Consider the following 23882-nt stretch of genomic DNA (forward strand, 5'->3'; position numbering starts at 1 on the left):
GCCACTCTGTCCCAAGCCTGGATCATTCATGGGGTTGTTGACCCAGCACTTGGTCTTGTTGGATCTCATCCCAGTGGCCTTGGTCCATTGATCCAGCCTGATCCAGCCTGTCCAGCTCCCTTTGCAGAGCCTTCCTGCCCTCCAGCAGATCAACACAGCCACCCAGCTTAGCGTCACCTGCAAACTCACTGAAGGTGCCTCAATCTCCTCACCCAGATCATCGCTAAAGACCTGAAAGAGAACTGGCCCCAGCACTGAGCCCTGGGGAGCACAAAGCAGAGGCTTAGTGAAGGCTGAGCTGCTTCGGTTGGACTGCACCAGATGGGACATGATGAAAACACAAAATATTGTTAATTATGTTAAAAATGGTAAAGAAAAATTGTCATCAGTGTTTAGCAAGTGTTAGCAAGTTGTTTTGCTGGTGGGAAAGGAGCTTATGGAGACATTCTTCATGGGTTCTAATTTAAGTAAGAACATAATCCAAGCTGTAATTCTGGAGATCATTGCATGCCTGAAGTTATTTCACATCAAGAATTTCAGGCAGTGCAGTTGCAGAATGCTAATTTTCTCTAAATAGACTATTTTATTATTATTTTTGTTGGTAAGGATGACAGGTTATGATGATTTGAGGAGAAATGATGAGTGAGATCTGAAGCTGACTTTAACTGTAGTATGTCTGCACTGTTGGGCTCCTTCTAGATGGTCCTGAAGTTCTTCCCTGTTGTTTCTTCTGCACTGTGTTCTTTTTCAGGGTGAATTAAGCTGCAGGTTTGATAAGAGTAAAATTGTCCATGTAAGTTCTCTGACAAGGAGGAAGGGTGGTTACTGAGGTGCAGCCAGCCTTGGGTTGCAAACTGATTGCAGGTGAACGCCTTCCCTGATTAGACTAATCATAGAATAGGTTGGGTTGGAAGGGACCTCCAAAGCTCATCCAGTCCAACCCCCCTGCAGTCAGCAGGGACATCCTCCACTAGATCAAGTTGCTCACAGCCTTGTCCAGCCTCACCTGGAATATCTTCAGGCATGGGGCCTCGGCTCCCTCCCTGGGTAACCTGTTGCGGTGTTCCAGCTCCCTCACAGTGCAGAACTTGTTCCTAACATCCAATCTGAATCTGCTCTTCTCTCAGTTCAAACCTGGGCATCCTTCAAAAGCAAAGCTGTACAGACACTCAGTGCCACACTTTGAGTTCATTTAGGCTGAATATTCTCCCATGACTCCTAAAGTCCTCCTTCTGCAGATGGACAGTGCATGTGCAGGGCTCCACTAATACAAGAAGACCCAGAAACAGATGGGGGAGTTGAGTACATGCACAAGGGTCTGCAAAGGCAGGGCTTGCCTTCAGCCAGGGTTTTTGTTTTTATTGAAAGGAAATTTTAACTGTACCACACACAGCACTTGTGGAACTAAGTCACTTTGCCTGCTCCAAGACAGCTGCTTAAGTTTAAGCACATGGATGGGTGGCCCCATTGATCCCAATGGTGGTGCTCAAGTATGTGGAGCACATAGAATCACGGGATGTTGAACTGGTTTTGGTTAGAAAAGATCTTTGGGATCATCAAATCCAACCATTATCAAACTCTGCCAAGGCTGGTGGTAAACCATGGCCTTCAGCACCACATCTCTGCAACTCTGAAACTCCTCAAGGGATGGGGATTCAACCACCTCCCTGGGCTGCCAGTTCCAGTGTTGAGAGCCTTTTCAGCCAAGAAGTTTCTTCTAATGTCCAACCTGAACCTCCCCTGGTGCAATATGGTTAATTGCTTTGCAGGACCAGGATGTGTATGCTCTCCCCAGGGTGCTTTTTTATAGATTCATAGAATGGTTTAGGTTGGAAGGGACTTTGAAGACTATGTGGTTCTAACCCCCCTGCCATGGGCAGAGACACCTTCCGCTAGACCAGGCTGCTCAGGGCTTCATCCAACCTGGCCTTGAATGCCTCCAACAGTAGCACATGCCATGAAATTCTTGCAGCTCAGGGTGTTGAGGTACAAAAAAATAATTGCAGTGGATTCATAGAATCACAGAATGGTGTGGGTTGGAAGGGACCTTGAAGATTGTCTAGTTCTAACCCCCTGCCGTGGGCAGGGACACCTTCCACTAGACCAGCTTACTCAAGGTCTCATCCAACCTGGCTTTAGGAGTAAGAAATAAGTAAGAAGGAAGAAGTGGATATGAAAATGTTGGAAATGTGCTTGCACCTTGCCAGGGCAGTGGGATTATTCCTTATCCTGGGCCTTTTTGTTCTACTTTTCAGTTGCTGCGATCATGGCTGTGGGTGGGCTTCTTCTCTGCGTGCTGTTGCCTATCCGAGCCTTACATGGTCAGTGTTCCCACCTGTGCTGGCACCTATTTTTGTGTCCTTCCTCCATGTTTTCTGTGCACAGTCTGCCTCGCCCTCCCTTGCTTGGCCTGGAGATTGTTTTCTCATCTGACCTCTCCTCCAAGCTTGTCTATCTCAACATGGGGACATAGCATGACCCGAAGCAGAGTTTGTCTCCAGCAAAAGCAGGAGTCCCAGGGGCAAAAACCAGCCCTGCTGTGTTGTGCAGTGATCCATGCAGACACCACACCAGCCATGTCATGGTGTCAAAACATCAAGTGTGCTGAACACCATCAGATTCTGTTTCTCGTCGCCAAAAGGGGCTGGGAGAGGGCATTTGTCCCCAGGAAGGAGCTGTGAGTGGCAGGGTGTCTGGTGGCATGTGAGCTGCATGTCAGTGGAATGAGCTGTGTCATCACCATACATCCCCATGTGTGACACACCAGGCAATGACACCATGCTGATTGCCAATGATATGCTCCACCAGCAGTGGACATATCTCTGTGGGCCTCAAGAGCTGTACAGCCATGCTGCATGCTGCCCTATCCTGCCACCACCTGGGTTGCCTCACCAGATTCTGCTCTCCAGTGCTCTCCCCTCTCTTTCTGACTAAGCTAAGGAAGGGTCATTTTCATCTCTGTTGCTTTGACTGGATACCAGCTGAGTTGCTCTCTGAAGGGAAGGCGGTTCAGGTCTTTGAATCAACTGTAATATGTCCAGACAGAGATCTTCCTAGGACTCCTAGGAGACTCATGAAATGACCATCCTGTTCAGATGGCTGTTTGAGACTCTTGGAGCACTGAGACATTGTTGTTGGCATAGCTGGGCATGAGGGGTGAAACTCTTCTGCTATGTTATCTCGGGGGTGCATGGTGGTAGCTGGGCCATGGTGAAGTTCCTGGCTGTGGGACAAGAGTAGTCACCAAAATTGACCACTTTGGGGTCCTCTAGTGCTGTATTTTCTCTCTGATAGAAGCCCAAAGGCCATAAAGCAGAAGGCTTTTGATTTTCTTCCCACTGGAGCATTTTTAAATTGATTTTCCTAGAATCCTAGAATGGTTTGGGTTGGAAGGGGCTTCCAAAGGTCATCCAGTCCAATCCCTCTGCAGTCATAAGGACATCCTCCAGTAGATCAGGTTGCACAGAGCCTTGTCCAGCCTGACCTTGAATATCTCTGTTTTGGTGACTTTTGAGTGCGTAAGAGCAAAGCATTTGGCTGCAAGTTGTTCTTCAGGTATGTGTGGTCATTCCTGTGAGCCATCAGTTCATCAATGAGTGCACTGAAAGAAAGCTTCCTGGTGCTTCTGTTGTGCCTGTGCCAGCAGTGCAGAAGCAATCTCTTACTAGGAGTCATTCTTCAAATGTCCTCATCTAGGCTGTTAACCAGAGAGTGGCAGCAATGGAAAATGCTTCTCAGAGGAGACCAGGGATGGACCAGATGGCTGCAAAGATGAGAGGTGCATGGGATAAACCTGGCTGATCTGGAAAACACCTTCTCCAAGTGTCCTCCTGAATTGTGGAGAGACAAATGGGGCAGCAAGCAGGGAGGGTGAGGTGACAAAAGTGACTTTGAAGCATGGACACCATCAGCTGTGCTGTGGGAAGGCACGACAAGCTCTTTAGGGAGATTTATAGAGAACACTTCAGAGGGAGCTTCCTGCAGGAGGGGGAAATGCTTTCTTGTTTAAATTATTTTTAATTGTTCTGGAGGTTGTTTAGGAAAGCAGGGAGTCATGCAGAGCCAAGGCAGGGAAAGACTAAAGGCTAAAAATACCTCCACTGGAACTGGGAAACTTCCTTTGTAAGGTGTGCAAGTTCACCAGAGGTCAAAGGCAAGGTCACACCATGTGGAGTGGTACAGCAAGAGACTGGGAAAGCCACTGAGAAGAAAGTAAGCCTGAAGCCCTTGGAAGGGAACCTGGTCTGCTTCCTCTGGGGCCAGCTGTCTAGTGTGTCTTTCACTGAACTGGAGATCTTAGCTTCCCTTCTCAAGACCTTTTACAGCTCTTTTGATCTCTTTCTCCAGGTTATAATGTTTGGAGAGAAGACAGAGGAGTCTAAGGTCTCCCTGGAGCCTTCTCTTCTCCAGGCTGAACAGTCCCACTTCCTTCAGCCTGTCTTTATAGGAGAGGTTCTCCAGCCCTCTGGTCATCTTTGTGGCCTCCTCTGGACCCACTCCAGCAGATCCATGTCTCTCTTGTGATGTGAGTCCCCCAACTGTGTCCTGCCTGGGTTATGACCAGAGTGGTGGCCTCAGCTAGGGACACGGAAACTCCTTTCCTTGGGCGCTCTGTGGGTTTTGGGGATGCCTTGTGTGCCTAAGAGACCACACCTCACCCACCAAGGGCACTGCAAGATAGGGGGTCAGCCACAAAGGTCTCTATGGTCTGTGGGGAGCAAGCTGCTTCTGTTGCCTCATTTCCTGAAGGGTTTTTCTTCATGAATTGCCTTCTGTCATGCCAGGCAGCCCACATCTCTTTCCCAGCTGGGTTCTTCATCTTCCCACCTGTCCTTTGTATATTTTATAAAGCTATATAGGGATCATTTTACAACTTCACTTTTATAATCTGCCCCATCAATATTTTACCAGCTGCCTGCCAATCTGCAAGTAGTTGTTAAATAAGACATGATGCCTTAAGAGTGTTTAACAGCATCTATTTTTTTCCTCCTCTTGATGCTTCTGTTGGAAGAGGTGTGCAAGGAAGAGATCTGCCCTCTAGATACAGAGTCACAGAATGGTAGGGGTTGGAAGGGACCTCCAGAGATATCCAGTCCAACACCCCCTGCCAAAGTAGGGTCACCTAGGGCAGGTCACAGCGGAACACACCCAGGTGGGTGTTGAATATCTTCAGAGAAGGAGACTCCACAATCTCTCTGGACAGCCTGCTCCAGGGCTCTATCATCCTCATAGTGAAAAAGTTCCTCCTTATGTTCATGTGGAACCTCTTCTGCTCCAGCTTGCACCTATTGCCCCTTGTCCTATCATTGGGCATCACTGAGCAGAGCCTGGTTCTGTCCTCCTCACACTGCCCTTCATATCTTTATAAACATAAATGAGGTCCCCCCTCAGGCTCCCCTTCTCCAAACTAAAGAGCCCCAGCTCCCTCAGCCTTTTCTCACAAGGGAGAAACTGGGACAAATCCATACCAGAAGTAGAAGAATTGAGATTCAGGTGTGCTGCTGCTGAATTAACTCACTGGCTGAGCATCTCCAGCTCAGTGGGAGATGAAGTGAACATCAGGATCTTTATGCTGTTGATGATACAGAAAAGAATGAGGAAATCTGTGGCTTGTGAAATGACAATGGACTGGAGGAGAAGACTTCCATCAGGAGGCTTCTGACTCACAGCTTTTCCAGCAAATATTAAGAGCAAATGCACTGACAGAACTGGATGATTTCACAAAGCAGTGGGAGCTATTTCATCCTCCAAGATGTCTTGCAAAGCCACAATATTTAGATCTTTTTATCTCCCAGGAAGGTTTCTGTATTGAGTCAGGGCTGTTAACCTGGAATTGCAGATTTTTGTGGGATATGGAAGAGAATCATAGAATGCGCTGGGTTGGAAGGGACCTCTAGAGGTCATCTTGTCCAACACCTCTGCAGTCAACAGGGACATCCACAACTAGATCAGGTTGCTCAGAGCCCCATCAAGCCTGACCTTGAGTGTCTCCAGGGATGGGACATCCACCACCTCCCTGGGCAACCTCTTGCAGTGCTCCACCACCTTCATGGTAAAGAACTTCTTCGTGATGTCCAGCCTCAGTCTGTCCTGCTCTAGTTTCAAACCACTGGCCTTCATCCTATCCCTACAATCCATTCTAAACAGTCCCTCTCCAGCTCTCCTGTAGGTCCCCTTCACATACTGGAAGGCTGCTCTAAGGTCTCCCTGGAGCCTTTTCCTCTGCAGTCTGAACAGCCCCAACTCTCTGTCTTCGTAGGAGAGGTGCTTCAACCCTCTGATCATTTTTGTGGCCCTCCTCTGGACCTGCTCCACAAATTTAGTTTGGGAAGAAAGGAGAAAGAGCTGCTTGTGTGTGTGTTGAAGCATCAGAAGATCAAGAAAGGAAGAAGTATGGTTTGGTTCCAGTCCTTGTGTACGTGGCTGGTTTCTCTGGGCACTTTAAGGCAGTGAGCGTGCTGATTGCAACAGGCAAGGATTCACAGCGAGCTTTGCTGCTGACACCACCAGCTGCTGTCCACTAACTGTCATTTCCCTGTGGCTTGTCTCATCTAGGCTTGGTTTAATGATGCTTTGGGGCTCCCAGATCCTGGTTTTGTCTGCTGATGTGAGGTGGTGCTGCATGTGGTTAGCATGTTTGAGAGAGGGGCGACAGCTGGTGCCAAAGGGTTTGCACTGGCCCCTTCAGTGTGCATGCCTTTGGCAGAAGGATGAATTCAAACTTCTCTCTGTCTCAAGCCCAGAAAATGACTTCTGCAGAAAACTGCTGTGACTTTGGACAACTTGCAGCAGGAAAAAAAACCACCATGATGCTGGTGCTCATACCTCTAGCTGCTGTACTTATGGGGAGGGGGGGCAGTGTGATAAAGAAGGAGAAGGGTCAGTTTTCAGCCAGGCATGGTGAACACCAAAGTGTGCCTTGCAAAGACTCTCTCAGGCTCTTCGTGTACACAGTGCTTAGTGTTTGAGTGAATTAGACAGGAGCTCATCTCGGTGGGGGGGTCATACTGTGCTGCTAGGGCGAAGCAAGAAGCAGGTAGATAACTGAATCATGTCTCTGGGCACCTTGCTGCCACCTTTGTGGGTTTCACATTCAAGGTGTGATGGTCCCAGCTTGGTTGTTGCTGCTATCAAGCCCTGAATGGACAACCTGGCTGTTTATCAAGTGCAACCCATTGATTTCCCTGCCTGTGACCCCACACTGCCTGTCAGCCCTCTCGACCTTGTCTTCTGAACCTTGTCTCATTCCATTCTCCTGCACTTGCACAACCTTTGCAGTCTGCTTTTTTTCCTCCTCTCCTCTTGGCACAGGTCACACCTTTTCCCCAAGGTAAGCTTCCATGCCTGTTTCCCCTTCCCCACAGCAGCCCTGGGAGCTCTTCTTTGCTCTTCCCCTCCTCACCCCTCTGGTGGCCAGCTCTGCTGAGGCCAGCTCAGGAGCGGTGTGTCCACCCTGTTGTGTTGGGGTATTTGTTTGTGCTTGTGAACGTTTCACAAACCCAGTGCCAAAATCCTCCAGCGAAAAGGCTGCTTGGCCCCTCGCATGCAGGCAGACAGCACTTCCCTCTAATAGGACTTCATGCTGAGGGCATGTTTCATGCAGATGCCTGCTAGTGCCTCCTCCTAACTGCAGTTTTGTTTCTGCTAATTGTGTGCTGCTCCTTGCTGCGAGTGAGGCTGGAGTGCTCACCTCCCCATCTCAAAGGTTGTGGGCAAGGAAAAGAGAAGACTCCCAAGTTTCTCAGCTTTGAGTGGCTTCTTGGCAACCCAAGGCTTTCTTTGAGGTGTGCTGCCTGCTGATCCCGCTGTGCACTGGCTGTCTTGCAGGTGTCTCTTGCAGTGTTTGCAGTCTACCAAGGAGTGTCTCTGTCTCAAGTCCATGCAGTTTGCCTGAAGGGTGAGCCAGTTCCTGTATCCAGTTATTGCAGAAGGTCATAGAATCAGAATGGCTTGGGTTAGAAGGGACCTTAAAGATTGTCTAGTTCTTACCCACCGTGGGCAGGGACACCTCCTACTAGACCGTGTTGTTCAAGGCCCCATCCAACCTGGCTTTGAACACTTCCAGGCTTGGAGACTCCACAGCTTCTCTGGGCAACCTGTTCCTGTGTCTTACCACACGGTGAAGAAATTCTTCCAAAGGTCTAATTTCAGTCAAGTTTCTTCTAGTTTGAAGCCATTGCCCCTCCTCCTGTCGCTCTATGCCTTTGTAAAAAGTCCCTCTCCAGCTATCCAGGAGGCCCCTTGGACAGACTGACATATACATGTGCCTCCTACATACCTCACCCCCTATTTTTCCATGTGCCTGTGTGTGAATAGAGCAGTTCTCTTTGCCTGTGCAGTCACCCTGTTGCTCCTATGTAGTTGTCTAAGGGAAGCATGACTCAGAGGTGCCACCAGAGCAGCCAGTTAATGCTAGTGCAATGACATAGATTCATAGAATGGTTTGGGTTGGAAGGGATCTTCAAGATAATCTAGTTCCAACCTCCTGCCATGGGCAGGGACACCTTCTGCTAAATCAGGTTGCTCACGGCCTCATCCACCCTGGCCTTGAACACCTCCAGGGAGGAATCACCTAGAAAAGAAAAAAAAGAGTGAGAGACAAGTCAGGGAAGTGCAGCCCAAGACTACAAAGAGGATGCCCTGGGGTAGATGTAACTCCCACATCTGTGGCTGCAGTTCCATGGTAGGGTTCAGCAGGATTCTTGCACTGCCAGGCAGGCAGTGACTGTGTGCCTTCTTCCACCTCTGTGGTTGCTGAGCAGAGGGGATTGCAGTTATGGTTGGTCGCCTGTGAAAAGACAGGAGGTGTGCAGGAAACCCCACCAGAGTCAGGATTGTGCAGAAAGGACCTTAGAAGGCAGCAAGGCAATGGGCTTGGGGGTTTTGTAAGCCCTTGTTTTGCATGTGTGTAATGTGTTAGTCATGGAATCATTAAGGTTGGAAAAGACCTCTAAGGTCATGAAGTCCAGCTGTCCAGCACTGCCATGGCCATTAAACCATGTACCAAACTGCCATGTTCACAACATGGTTTCTTGAACACCTCCAGGGATGGTGACCAGGGATGGTGCCCTGCTCGCTTGGCAGCTTGTTCCAGTCCGTGACCACTCTTGCAGCAAATAATTTTTTCCCAATCTCCAACCTAAACCTCCCCTGGCACATTTTCAGGCCATTTCTTCTTCTTCAATCACCTGATACTAGGGAGAAGAGATCAACTTTCACCTGGCTCCAACCTCCTTTCAAGGAGCTGTAGAGAGCAATGAGGTCTCCTTCACCCTCAGCCTCCTCTTATCCAAACTAAACACCCCCAGTTCCCTCAGCTGCTCCTCATCAGCCCTGTTCTCCAGACCCTTCATCATCTTCACTGCTCTTCCCAGGACCTGCTCCAGCCCCTAGATGTCTTTCTTGTAGTGAGGGCCCCAAAACCAGGACTCCAGGCGTGGCCTGGTGCATACCCAAGACTGTTTCTAAAGTATCCAAATGTAAAGTCCTGTGCAAATGCCCAGTGGATGAAGGGGAGCATGCAATGCATACAACAGTGCCTGCAAAAGCTCTGTGGCCCAAGAGGCCTCGCTTCTGCCTTCCCTATGTTCCATCCCATTCCCCTTCCATTGTCCTTCCTGTCCTTGCTTTAATTTTTTTGTTCTTAGTAACTGCTGAATTAGCTCTGTGGTAGAGTGGAGTTGTTGAGCATCAGTGGGATTTGGTGGCACAAGGCCAATTGCAACTCATTTGGGCCTTAGGCCCCAAATCCCCTTATGGAAATTGCAAGTGGTTTGATGAGCTGAAACTGGGACAGCAGCGACAGAGCCACTGGAGAGGGTGGCTTCCTGGCTGCTCTGGGGCTGTGTGTGATTGGAAGGAAAGAGCAGGGCTTCTGCCACAGCAGAGACAAAAACACTGTTCTGGATTTTTGTCTTGTTCCAGGCGCTGTGGCTATAGCAAGGCTAAACAAGATCCAGAAGAAGAAAAGATGCATTTTCATAATGGCCACAGTGAGTAGAGATCCAATGGTCGGGGTGGTTTTGGCTCCCTGTGGTAATGAGAAATACAACTGAGAGGAGTTTAAAAAAGAAAAAAAAGGTGTTGGTTTGCTGCTAATTCACAAAAGAATTGCTTGTTCTGCCGTTCAGTAAGCATCCACCTGCCCCTGCTCTAAGCTCTATGGAGAACTGAACGTTGGACCAGTCCTCATGTGTCAGCACCTCTCCACATCTGTATGTTTGGAGCAGATCTCTCTAGTGAGCCATTGGGTTCTGTTCCTCTGTTCCATATGTTTTCCTGTCCAGAATACACATTGGAAATCCTTGTTCCATTCCAGCCAGCTTTGAGGACCAAGCTCACAGCTGCTCTTTGTCTTACATGTCTCTGCAGAAGTGTGAGGAATACTTTTTGCTCCTAGGAAGCTTTCAGAAATGTTGTGTTAATGCCCTCATAGTGGTGCTAGTGCAATGGTGCTAGAAAATCCATTTTACGGTCACTGCCAGTCCTCCAGTACATCCAAAGCCACTGTTTGAAAGCACTGATGACTTCATCAAGTGCTGTGAGATCTGGGGATGGGTAGCTGTCAGGTGCCTTTTGAATAATAGAATTGTTGAGTTTGGAAAAGACTCTACCAAGGCTAAACCATGGCCCTCAGCATCACGTCTCTGTCTCTCTGAAACACCTCAAAGGATGGGGCTTCAACCATCTCCCTGGGAAGCCTGTTCCTGTCTTTGAGAGCCCTTTCAGTCAAGAAGCTTCTTCTAAGATCCAACCTAAACCTTACTGGTACAATTTGAGGCCATTTCCTCTCCTCTTATCACTTGTTCCTAGGGAGAAGAGACCAATCCCCACCTCACTCCAACCTCCTTTCAGGGAGTTGTAGAGAGCAATGAGGTCTCCCCTCAGCCTCCTCTTCTCCAGACTAAACACCCCCAGTTCCTTCAGCTGCTCCTCACCAGCCCTGTTCTCCAGACCCTTCACCAGCTTTGTTGCCCTTCTCTGGACCTGTTCCAGCATTTCAGTGTTCCTGTAGTGAGAGCCCCAAAACTGACCCCAGGACTCAAGTTGTGACCTCCCCACAGGTGGACAATCACTGCCCTGGTTCTGCTGGTTGCACTGCTGCTAATCCAGTCCAGGAAGGAAAAGGCTGGAGAAGGCAAACACATCTTCAGGGACACTGAAATTTCCATTACTGCAGTGTAATGAAGGCAGCAGGAAGCAAATCAATTAAGAGACATTGTAATGTCCCTGTCTCGTTAGACTGATGAGCAGTTCTTGCTGGGAGTATCCTTAATCATTGTCAAAACAAACTTAGAACAGGGATAATGAAAATACTTTTTCCTCTCTCAAGTCCTGGAGACAAAGCCTACTGTTATATATTTCCACTGATACAACCCACAGGCTTTGTACTCCAAAGGTTCACAGATTGCATCAGATTGGAAGGGACCCTCAAAGGTCATCTTGTCCAACCCCCCTGCACTCAACAGGGACACCTCCAACTAGGGCAGACTGACCAGGGATATATCCAGTCTGATCTTGAATATCTCCAGGGATAAAGTCTCAATCGCATCCCTGGGCAACCTCTTCCAGTGTGTCATCACTCTCATTTGTAAAGAGCTTCCTCCTGACGTCCAATCTAAATCTCCTCTGCTCCAGTTTCAAACCATTACCCCTCATCCTGTCACCACAGGGCCTTCTAAACAGTCCCTCCCCAGCCTTCCAGTAGGTCCCATTCAGATACTGAAATGCAGCCCTGTGGTCTCCCCAGAGTTCATTTACATCTCAGTAGCTCATTCTGCAATAATGTGGCTGAGTGATTAACTGATACAGGACTGATAGGGTATAATTTATTGCAGCTTTCCATCACTCCCCTCCCCCTGTCCATCCAGCTTGGTTTGTAAACTATTCTTTTAACATTTGGCTTTTTGTGCTTTGCCTCCTGATGTACCCTTTCCAGATCTGGAAAGAGATCCTTTTGCACAACATGGAATCACAGTCACAGAATGGTATGGGTTGGAAGGGACTTCCAAGGATCATTCAGTCCAACCCCCCTGCCAGAGCAGGATCACCCAGGACAGGTCACACAGGAACACATCCAGAGGGGTCCTGAAAGTCTCCAGAGAAGGAGACTCCGCAACCTCTCTGGGCAGCCTGCTCCAGGGCTCCAGCACCCTCACTGTGAAGTTTCTCCTGATGTTGAAGTGAAACAAGACCCTGGCCCAGCCCATTAGGTAGCACCAAGAGCGTTTTCAGTTTTCTTGTTTGCTTTCCTAAATACGATGACTGGTGTCACAGAAACTAAGCATGTCCAAGGATGCTCCTCATTTGTTCCCACCAGACTAGCTTTCCCTGCTGCTGTTTCCCAACAAAGTGGCATGCATGGGACAGGAGTGTGTGCTGCCTGTCTTCTGTCATGCCACATGCCTGTAACAGTCTTCATTTCTGTTTGCAGTTAAGCTGCCTGGAGTGAGGACCTATATTGATCCCCACACCTATGAGGACCCTAACCAAGCTGTCCACGAGTTTGCGAAGGAGATTGAAGCGTCGTGCATCACCATCGAGAGAGTTATTGGAGCTGGTATGGAAATGCAGCTCACCAGCACGGAGTGTTGACTTTCCTAACTCTTCAGGGCTGTGAGATGCTTGTGCTGTTAGGTAACCTGCAAGGGATAGAATTGTGAAAGTCACAGATTCATAGAATGGTTTAGGTTGGAAGCGATGTTGAAGCTCATCCAGTTCCAACCCCCCTGCCATGGTCAGGGACGCCTTCCACTAGTCCAGGTTGCTCAAGGCCTTGGCCAGCCTGGCCTTGAACACCTCCAGGGAGAGGACATCCACAACCTCCCTGGGCAACCTGTTCCAGTGTCTCACCACCCTCACTGTCAAGAATTTCTTTCTAATATCCAGTCTAAATTATAGAAGCCTAGAATCACAGAATGGTTTGGGTTGGAAGGACCTCCAAAGGTCATCCAGTCCAAGCCCCTGCAGTCAGCAGGGACACCTCCACCTAGATCAGGTTGCCCAGAGCCACATCCAGTTTGATCTTGCGATGTTCAGCTTTCCCAATGCATCAGTGTGGGACAGCCCTGCATGCTTTTGGTCACCTTTCTCTAGGGGCTGGGCTGCACTCTGTAGGTGACTGTGTGCTATGTGTGCCTTTGGGTTGCTGTCATCTCCTGCTGTCTTATTTTTCTCTGCAGGTGAATTTGGGGAGGTCTGCAGCGGGCGGCTGAAGCTGCAGGGGAAGCGTGAGTTCCCTGTGGCTATCAAAACCCTGAAGGTGGGCTACACAGAGAAACAGAGGAGAGATTTCTTGGGAGAGGCAAGCATCATGGGGCAGTTTGACCACCCAAACATCATCCACCTGGAAGGTGTCGTCACAAAAAGTAGGTACAAGCTGCTGTGGAATGCTGACCTTGGGTGATGGGAGAATTGGTTAGGGGGAGGAAGACCTGGGGAACGAGACCAGGGGTTCAGGCTATGAGAGTTAGAGAATCATAGAGTGGTAGGGTTGGAAGGGACCTCCAAAAGTCATCTAGTCCAACCTCCTCTGCAGTAAGCAGGGGCATCCTCAACTAGATCAGGTTGCCCAAAGCCCTGTCAAGCCTCACCTTAAATATCTCCAGTTGGGGCTCAGGCTATGAGAATTGGGGCTATTCAGCATGGAGAAGAGAAGGCTCCAGGGAGACCTTAGAGCAGCCTTCCAGTACCTGAAGGGGGCCTAAAAGAAAGCTGGGGAGGGATATTTTACAAGGGCTTGTAGTGACAGGACAAGGGGCAATGGCTTTGATCTGGAAGAGGGGAGATTAAGACTGGAGATTAGGAAGAAATTCTTTCCAGGGAGGGTGGGGAGACACTGGAAGAGGTTGCCCAGGGAGGTTGTGGATGCCCCCTCCTTGGAGGTGTTCAAGGCCAGTTTGGATGAGGACTTGAGCAACCTGCTCTAGTGGGAGGTGTCCCTGCCCATGGCAGGGGGTTGGAACTGGATGATCTAAAAGGTCATTTCTAACCCAAACCATTCTATGAAACAACCTTTATGACTCCCAAACTCCGCTGGTATCTTGAAGTATTGTTTAGCTTCTTCCCTTCAGTGTTTTAGTCACCATCCTACTGCAGATTCACATCTTTAGGGTAAAATGTGCTTGCTGAATCACAATTCTACTTTGGAAGTAAATTAAGCTAAATTCAATTAGGCTGTTTTTTAATTCTGAAGGAGAAGATCCGCGCTGGGGCTTCATATCATTTAACTACCCTACTTCAAAGGTACACCTCAGTTAATTTAGATTAATTGTCTTCATTGTCCCTGTTCAGACAAGCCCTTGGCTATTTCTGCTTTACAAAGGTAAGGACACTCCTGTCTTCATAGACTCATAGGATGGTTTTGGCTGGAAAAGCCCTTTCAGATCATCCAGTCCAAGCATTCTCTAACTCTGCCAAGGCTGGTGCTTAAACCATGGCCCTCAGCATCACATCTCTGTCCCTTTGAAACAACTCAAGGGATGGGGATTCAACCACCTCCCTGGGCAGCCTGTTACAGGCTTTGAGAACCCTTTCAGTGAAAGGAGCTTTTTTGCTTCTCTTATTGCCAGACCCCCAAGGCTTTCACATCCCCCTTGATTGCACTGATAAGTGTGCACATTGCACTGGCACATTGATATGAATGACATCTACACATGTTTTATGGCCCTGGGATGCCAGCAGGAGGAAGCCCTGCTGACAGGGAGAATCAACCCAGTGCTTCAGAAGACCTAAGGTTTCCTTTTAATTTATTTTGCTGAAAGCTGCTCTATTGGTGTCTTTATTTCCATGTTCTTGGATAGGGAGCTCATTTATTTCATGAGGGTTGCCAGCCTGTAGCAGCTGGATAATGAAACACAAGTGCCAGAAATCTGGTTTGCTTTTCACAGAATCACAGAATGGTTTGGATTGGAAGGGATGTCAGAGATCATCTAAGCCCTCTGCTGTGGGCAGGGATATCTCCCCTCCCCCTCCCCTCTCACTCCCCTTCCCTCCCCTTCCCTTCCCTCCCCTTCCCTCCCCTTCCCTTTCTTCCCCTTCCTTTCCCTTCCTTCCCCTTCCCTTCCCTCCCCTTCCCTCCTCCCCCCTCGCCTCCTGTCCCCCAATGAAAAGCAGGACTCTGAATGGGGTGGTGGCATAATGAGATGCCAGACTTGCTGCAACACTGCCTTGAAGTGTCAGAGATAAAGGGCCCCATGCTACAGAGGAGATTTAGTGGTTATTAACAAAAAAAATAAAAAGATTAACCTGGGATTTCCTTTCCCTGCCTATCTACTGACATGCCAGGGCAGGATTAGGTTGGAGGTTAGGAAAAATTTCTTTTCTACAAGAGTGGTCAGGGATTGGGACAGGCTGCCCAGGGAGGTGGTGGAGTCACCATCCCTGGAGGTGGTCAAGAAATATGTGGCCATGGCACTTGGGGACATGATTTAATGGCTGTGGTGGTGTTGGGTTGATGATTTGACTCAATGATCTTGGAGGTCTTTTCCAAGATTCTTTCTTTGCCAACCTATATTGACATTACCCAAACTCCTTTCTCCTGCATACAGCCCATGTTGTGTGCAGACAGATGGTTGTCATCCTTAAAGAACGGGCTCAATTATTTTCTTTAGAACTCAGTGATGTATTTCATGGCCCCAAAGTGCATCTCTCCTATCAAAAGCAACACTTCTGGCAAGCTTTGGCTCCGGTGGTAGCTCTGATACTTAAGTGCAGAAGCGGTGCAAGTCCCTCTCACTGCAAAGGTAGTGTCTGCACAGCAATCAGTGTTTTGATTGGCAAGTTCAGTATTATCTTCATTATGCAGACAATTAAGCAGTAAATTAGGTAAATAGTTAAAATAAGGGGAACGTGGGCAGATGAAGATCAATCTAAATGGCAGAACATGTGCCAAGCTGAGGAGCAGTTACCTCCACATGCATGTTCCACCACAGGGCAGCTCTCGTCGATCATGTCTACAAAAGACATCAATGATGCTCCTCTCAAATAATTGACAGCTCCTCTTCTGTCAGTGCTTGGTGCCAGCTCAGGGAAATTGCTTTAAATAAAAAATAATTTCCATGTTGTTCTAAGATTTGATTGAATTTACAAGGGCTGGAGCGTGCTGCATTAATTATTGCTGTGTCATTGTGGCAAGCTAGTGAGAAATTAGATCTAAACCCCAACCAAAAACTCCGTATAATTGCCATCAAAATGAGTCAGGCATGAAAATTAATCAAATATATTTGGAAAAAACATGATTATCCCTGTCAACAATAGGAGACCAGGTCTTCTCTTCACAACTTTTATTTTGATTTCCACCTCATGCTCATTCCACACTTAACACATCTTTGTGCTGTGCTGTGGCCCTCAGCACCACATCTCTGCCTCTCTTTGAAGTACCTCCAGGGACGGGGGTTCAATCACCTCTCTGGGCACCCTGTTTCAGTCTTTTAGAACCCTTTGTCAAGAATTTGCTTCTAATGTCCAAACGAAATCTCCCCTCATGCAACTTGAGTGCATTTTCTGTCCTCCTATCACCTGATAGTAGGGAGGAGAGGCCAACCCCCAACTTACTGCAACCTCCTTTCAGGGAGTTGTCTAGAGAGTGAGAAGGTCTCCCATCAGCCTCCTTTTCTCCAGGCTGAAAACTCCTTTTCTTCCTTCCAGATGTTCTTACAGGGGTAGTTGCATGGGATTACTAGAATTACAAGGGATATAATCTCATCCTTTCCCAGCCTTGGTTTTGATGGCTACCAACCTGAGGCATATATTTCAGATCACCCCAGCTGCTCCTGTTCATAGATTTACCGACTCATAGAATGGTTTAGGTTGGAAGGGAACTAGAAGATCATCTAGTTCCAACCACCATGCCCTGAGCAGGGACTCCTTCCACTAAACCAGGTTGCTCAAGGCCTTTTTCAGCCTGGCCTTGAACACCTCCAGGGACAGGGCATCCACAATTTCCCTGGGCAACCTGTTCCAGTATTCCACCACCCTCATGGTGCAGAACTCATTCCTAACATCCAATCTAAATCTGCTCTTCTCTCATTTCAAACCACTGCCCCTTGTCCTGTCACTGCAGGCCTTTGCAAACAGTCCTTCTGCAGCCTTCTTGTAGCCCCCTTCAGGTACTGGAAGGCTGCCACTATGCCTCCCCAGGGCCTTCTCTTCCCCAGGCTGAACAACCCCAGCCCCATCAGCCTGTCCTCATAGCAGAGGTGCTCCAAACCCCTGATAATTTTCATGGCCCTCCTCTGGACCCACTCCATAACACTCATATCCTCCTGGTGTTGAGGGCTCCAGAGCTGGACACTCTGTGTCCAGGGTGAGGTGAGGTCTTACTAGAGCAGAGAGGTTGCCTGGGTTCAACTTGCAACCTCTTCCTCAAACATCACCTGAACACTCTCAGGCTTGGAACCCCACCCATAATACAGGATTACTTTTTCATGTCCTCCTTCTCAATTCCCCTCTGTCTATTTTGGTAAACCCCATGGTCATCTGCTGGGACAGCAACATCTTGGAGGAGATGTTCTCTTCCAGGGCTGTCTCTTGCCATTCAGATGCAGTATGAAAAGACTTGTTTATTGCTCATGGGTTTGAAGTAAATTGCTAACAAACTTGTGCACTTTTCTTCTTCCAGGCAAACCAGTAATGATAGTGACTGAGTACATGGAGAACGGCTCTCTGGATACATTTTTAAAGGTAACACTCAGATCCCTCTGCCAGGAGACCTTGGTTACACTTTTGAGTTCTTTGTACATGCTTAATGTCAATAAAAGTGATTACTGGGTACTGGTCCAGTTGTTCATGCTGTCTGGAGGCAGGAGTAGCTCAGCTGTCTGTTTGATCTGTATTTATACAGCATCATGAGGGACCTGGGGCATGGACTGAGAAGGACCTGGTGCATGCATGGTACAAAGAGATAAGAATAAATTGGAGAAGATGATGTTTCTTTTAGAAGGCAGTCTGAAGCATGGAAATGATTAACTGAACCTGCAAAATCTGGTGTGGCTTGAGAGCACATGCTCATTGATCATGGCAAACACCAGACTTGTCAGAGTCTTTCCAGGAAAACTAAGTGAAGGGAGAATAAGGGAAGTGGTTAGAAATCATAGAACCATAGAATCATTTTGGTTGGGAAAGACCTTTCAGATCACCCAGTCCAACCATTCTTTAACTCTACCAAGGCTGGTGCTAAACATGGCCCTCAGCACCACATCTCTGCTTCTTTGAAACACCTCCAGGGATGGGAGAATTCAACCACCTCCCTGGGGAGCCTGTTCCAGTTTTTGAGAACCCTTTCAATCAATAAGTTTCTTCTAAGATGCAGCCTAAACCTCCTTTGGCATAACTTCAGCCTACTTTGTCTCTGATCACCTGATATTAGGGAGAAGAGACCAATCTCCACCTCACTCCAGCCTCCTTTCAGGGAGTTGTAGAGAGCAATGAGGTCTCCCCTCAGCCTGCTCTTCTCCAGACTAAACACCCCCAGTTCCCTCAGCTGCTGCTCACCAGACCTGTTTTTCAGACCCTTCACCAGCTTTGTTACCCTTCTCTGGACCTGCTCCAGCACCTCAATGTCCTTCTTCTAGTGAGGGCCCAAAACTGAACCCAGGGCTCAAGGTGTGATGTCACCAGTGCTGAGTACAGGGGCACAATCATTTCCCTGGTCCTGCTGGTCATGCTAATGCAGTATGACAGCATGGAGAAGTGCCTCTGCTCCCAAATATTGACATGTAGGCCTCTGCAGGAAGGAATTTCTTTAGAGTGAGGGTAGTGAGACACTGGAACAGGTTGCCCAGGGAGGTTGTGGATGTCCCTTCCCTGGAGGTGTTCAAGGCCAGGTTGGATGAAACTTTGAGCAATCTGGGCCAGTGGAAGGTGTCCCTTCCCATGGCAGGTGAGTTAGGACTGGATAGTCTTGAAGGTCCCTTCCAATCTTAACCATTTGTGACAGTGTGAGAGATGAAATCCCTGTCCCACACCGACAATAACCAAGCTAGCTCAGTCTGGAAGCAAGTGAAAGCTGCATTTACAAGCAAATCTACAATCTATGATGAAATGCAATGAATATGTACAAATAGACACTATTAACAACATTCACAAATATGTACAATCAACAGAAAAGAACTACCAAGCTCCCTTTAGTTCCCTCAAGGGCCCTCCCCCCCAACCAGAAGGAATCCCCCCAGGCCCTCCTGGCAGAAGGCAGAGAGTCAAGAAGCAGAGAGGCTGTTAGACTTAGCTTGCCAAGGTCAGCATGTTATCTTCAGCCAGAAAAGAAGCAGACAGAAGCCGAGCAAGCCGAGAACTGCCCAATTCCCAACCTTGTTTTGAGTGGAGATTCTTAAACATTTCTGTCTCTCCAATGGAAGTGTTTAGAATAATCATTATTTTGCTTTCTTACATCCAATAGTGATTTATTTACATTCTTTCACTTTCTCTGCTCGAGCATTGTGAAGAAAAATTAAAAAAAGATAGTCTTAAAACCATCACACCATTCCATGAATTGATGATTTCTACACAGCTTGGTGCCATGCAGTTAGATGACTCAGAGCCATCCCACCCCAGTCTCTTTATAGAGCTGCCTCCAGGTGTTGAGCTCCAGGCACATAGCTCAGTCACCAGTAGTCCACAGCTCACTCCTTGATCTCCAGTAGCACATTTCCTTAGCCTTCTCCCTGGAGATCCTCATCCAAACAGTAAAATTTTTTGCAAAGCTTCACAGCCAGCGTAGGAGGGTAATGAATGATTAATGTCCCTGGTTTCCTTACCTGGAGACTTGCCTTTGCACTTGGATTCCTGCACAGGCAATGCTGTGGGTGCAGAGTCCCAGCTGATCAAACGTCTGCTTCCCTCCGCAGAAGAACGACGGACAGTTCACAGTCATCCAGCTGGTGGGGATGCTGCGGGGCATCGCGTCGGGAATGAAGTACCTGTCTGACATGGGCTACGTGCACAGGGACCTGGCTGCCAGGAATATCCTCATCAACAGCAACTTAGTCTGCAAGGTGTCAGACTTCGGCCTCTCCAGAGTGCTAGAAGATGACCCCGAAGCGGCCTACACAACCAGGGTGAGTTCTGAGGTTGCTGAGCTGACTGAGCTCAGGAAATCCATGTTCCTGCCCACACTGGGTGTTCAGACTCCCTAGCACAGAGCTTTGTGCAAGTCCAGAACCTCTAAATGTTGCACAAGGGGAGTTAGCAGTTAGGCATTTTCACGTTAATTTTGCCAGTGGTGATAACTTTGTAGTGGGGGTGGCCAAATAAGGCTGAACTTAACTAACAACTTGTAAGTTCATGGAATCACGGAACCATAGAATCAGAAAATGGCTCAGGTTGGAAAGGACCTCAGAGCCACAGTCTTCTGGACACTTGGACCCTTTTAAGCCATGGGTAAGTGTATAGTGCCCCTTGCAAATGACACTGTTGAGGGTAATTTCCACCAGCTTGAGAAAGGGCAGCTCCAGCCCCAGTGCTCTGCCCCTTTCCATCCCTGATCCATTCCTTGATGGTGTCAGCCTTCAGGACCACGTGACCCCAGAGCTGTGGGGAATGGCTGGGCAGGAGCCCTACTCAGCAGCACAGACTCAAAGAGGGCCTCCATTCTTCGTGACAGTGATTGGCATGCCTAGACCTGTCCTGTTAGTGTGTTTGTCCAAGAGCATTGTTTTACTGGTGACAGGAGCTCTCTGGGTTGCCTTCCCAGTTCCCGTGGAGGTCTGGGGAGGGCCTTTCAGCTGTTGGCAGTCTCAGCCCCGTGATAGGGCTCGGCACACAGCCGGAGCAGAGCCACCCTGCTGGCTGGAGAGCTCTTGGCCAGCCCTGCTTGCAGCATGCTGCCATCTCCTAATTGGCGCTGCTGAGGATCTGGTTCCTCACTTAAGGCATGTGCTGATAAGCCTGTGAAGAAATATTTCTTGGGAGAAGGGACCTTTTCCAGTTTGCTTGGAAAATGGGTTCCAAATTTTTTTCCCAATAACAAACACTGTCAGGGGGCAACTCAGGGAGACCTTCCAGTATTTAGCTCAGTGCTGAGAGGAAAGGGACATCACAGGGAAATGTATTCTGATACAAATCAAGGGAGACAAGTCTTTGAAGCCAGTGAGAAAAGTATTCCTTCATCCAAACTCCCTTTTTCCCTCCCGTCTTCCTTCTCAGAGCTGGTCTGAAGTTTAATTTCTAAAATGGTAGAAAAGGGAAAAAAGGAAGAAGCAGGACAGCAAAACACATTTGACAGCTGTGGCATTGTTTCCAGTCCCACAGCAGAAGCCAAGTAGGCTGGTGCTTACACCCCCAGGTTTATGTGCCTGCTCTACAGAGCTCTTTGCAGGATCTATAGGCTGGGTGAGGAGGGACTTGGACAAATATGAGAGCTGGGTCCAAGAGAACCTCATGAATTCCCACAAGGCCAAGTGCAAGGTCCTGCACCTGGCTTGGGGCAATCCCAAGCACAAATCCAGGCTGAGCGAGGAGTAGCTCAAGTGCAGTCTGGAGGAGAAGGACTTGGAGGTCTCAGCTGATGACAAACTCACCATGAGCCAGCAATGGTCACTGGCAGCCCAGAAGGCAGCTGTGTGCTGGGCTGCATCCAGAGCAGTGAGAGCAGCAGGACAGGGAGGGGATTCTGCCCCTCTGCTCTGCTGAGACCCCACCTGCAGCACTGCATCCAGTTCTGGTGTCCCCAGCACAAGAAGGACATGGAACTCCTGGAGAAGGTCCAGAGGAAGCCATGAAGATGATCAGAGGGCGGGAGAACCTCTGCTATGGGGACAGGCTGAGAAAGTTGGCGTCGTTCAGCCTGGAGAAGAGAAGGCTCCAGGGAGACCTTAGAACAGAATTCCAGTACCTAAAGAGGGCTACAGGACAGCTGGGAAGGGACTTTTGACAAGGGCTTGGAGTGCCAGAATGAGGGGCAATGGTTTTGAGCTGGATGAGGGGAGATTTAGACTGGAGATTATGAAGAAATTCTTTCCAGTGAGGGTGGTGAGACCAGAGGTGAGAAGAGGTTGCCCAGGGAGGTTGTGATTGCCCCCTCCCTGGAGGTGTTCAAGGCCAGTTTGAATGAGGCCTGGGGCAACCTGGTCTAGGTGAAAGGTCCCCCCTGCCCATTTTGTGGGGGGTGGAAATGGATGATTTTGAAGGCCCCTTCCAACCCAAACCATTCTGTGAATCCACAGATCAGGACTGCATTCAGTATAAAAGGAAGGAAAAAGGAGCGTTCCTTTTGCAGCAATTTGCATGAACCCCTCGTTAGATCAAAGCCTTCCTCAGCTTCAGAGCTGTCTGTGCCGCCCCCGCTCGCTCTCCAGGACGCAGGAAATGTATTCCCTTACCAGTCCCTGCCACGTAATTGAGATGTTGATCCTACACATGCCCCAGCATTCCAGCAACAAACCTTCAGGACAGCCAATTAGTAGGCAGCCTACAAATGCTTATGGGCTGAGCTAATGTGGAAAGGGCCTCTGTGCTGTCAACCAGATTTACTTCAGAATCCAACATCTCTTTCCAGACAGAAAATCCACAGATTCACAGCTTCCTTGATTGTATTGGGCTGGAAGGCACCCTCAAAGGTCATCTTGTCCAACTCCCCTACAGGTAGCAGGGACACCTCCAACTAGAGCAGGCTGCCCAGATCAACCTTGAGTCTGATCTTGAATGTCTCCAGGGATGGGGCCTCAACCACTGTGTATTTCACCACTCTCACAGTTCAGAACTTCCTCCTGATCTCCAACCTCAATCTCTCCTGCTCCAGTTTCAAACCACTGCCCCTCGTCCTATCCCTAACAAGCCCTTTTAAATAGTCACATCCTTATGTGTTTTTAAGAGTGCTGGGTTTTCCTCATTTCCATGCTGTTGAGACCCTGGCCCAGGTTGCCTAAAGAGGTGCTATATGCCCAATCCCTGGAAACATTCCAGGTCAGGCTAGGCAGCTCTCAGAGCAACCTTATCTACTTGAAGAGCACACACTGATCATCTTTGTGGCCTCCTCTGGACCCTCTCCATCAGCTCCATGTCCTTCTTGTGCTGAGTGCACCAGAACTGGATGCAGTGCTGCAGGTGGGGTCTCAGCAGAGCAGAGGGGCAGAATCCCCTCCCTGTCCTGCTGCTCTCACTGCTTTGGATGCAGCCCAGCACACAGCTGCCTCCTGGGCTGCCAGTGACCATTGCTGGCTCATGGTGAGTTTGTTGCCAATTGACACCCCCAAGTCCTTCTCCTCCAGACTGTTCTTGAGCCACTCCTCTTTCAGCCTGGATTTGTGCTTGGGATAGACCTCACCCAGGTGCAGGACCTCACACTTGGCCTTGTTGGAATTCATGAGGTTGTCTTGGACCCAGCTCTCAATCCTGTCCAAGTCCCTCTGGATGGATCCCTTCCCTCCAGTGTGTCAACCACACCACACAGCTGGTGTTATCTTAGACCTGCTGAGGATGCTTCAATATCACTGCCCATGTCTCTAACAGAGATGTTAAACAACACTGGCCCCTGAAGGATGCCACTCATCACTGGTTTCCATTTGGACACTGAGCCATTGACCACAGCTCTCTGAGTGCAGCCATCCAGCCAATTCCTTATCAAAGCAGTGGTCACCCCCTCAAGTCCATGCTTTTCCAGTTTGGTGACCAGGATGTCATGTTGGCACAAACTGAGGTGTTTGTTCTTAATTTCAGAAGTTTTCCTGAAAGGGGAGGGTGGTGGGACATGAAAAGAGACAAATGATTTGTCTGGAATTGAGCAGGTAGCAGCACAGCATCTCCTTTAACTATATGCCCATGAGAAGACTTCTCTGTATGGGGGAGTGATGTTCACTCACATGAGATGAGTGTCTTCATCAAAAACCTTGCCCCTGATAGCTCCTGAGGAATGGAATCCTAATGGAATTGCAGGGGGGTGACATATT

General features: G+C 48.8%; 1 protein-coding gene across 1 annotated transcript in view; it reads left to right on the top strand.

The window, feature by feature from the left end:
- The window catches only part of EPHA5 (EPH receptor A5), a 156520-nt gene that overhangs the window by 117150 nt on the left and 15488 nt on the right, over positions 1-23882 (top strand). Inside the window, exons 7-12 of the mRNA XM_054383320.1 lie at positions 2256-2321; positions 9925-9992; positions 12434-12559; positions 13182-13367; positions 17621-17682; positions 19845-20054. Of these exons, the coding sequence (XP_054239295.1) occupies positions 2256-2321; positions 9925-9992; positions 12434-12559; positions 13182-13367; positions 17621-17682; positions 19845-20054 (718 nt within the window). The remainder of the gene's footprint in view (positions 1-2255; positions 2322-9924; positions 9993-12433; positions 12560-13181; positions 13368-17620; positions 17683-19844; positions 20055-23882) is intronic.

This window comes from Indicator indicator, chromosome 8 (assembly GCF_027791375.1).
Source record: "Indicator indicator isolate 239-I01 chromosome 8, UM_Iind_1.1, whole genome shotgun sequence".
Classification (NCBI taxonomy): Eukaryota; Metazoa; Chordata; class Aves; order Piciformes; family Indicatoridae; genus Indicator; species Indicator indicator.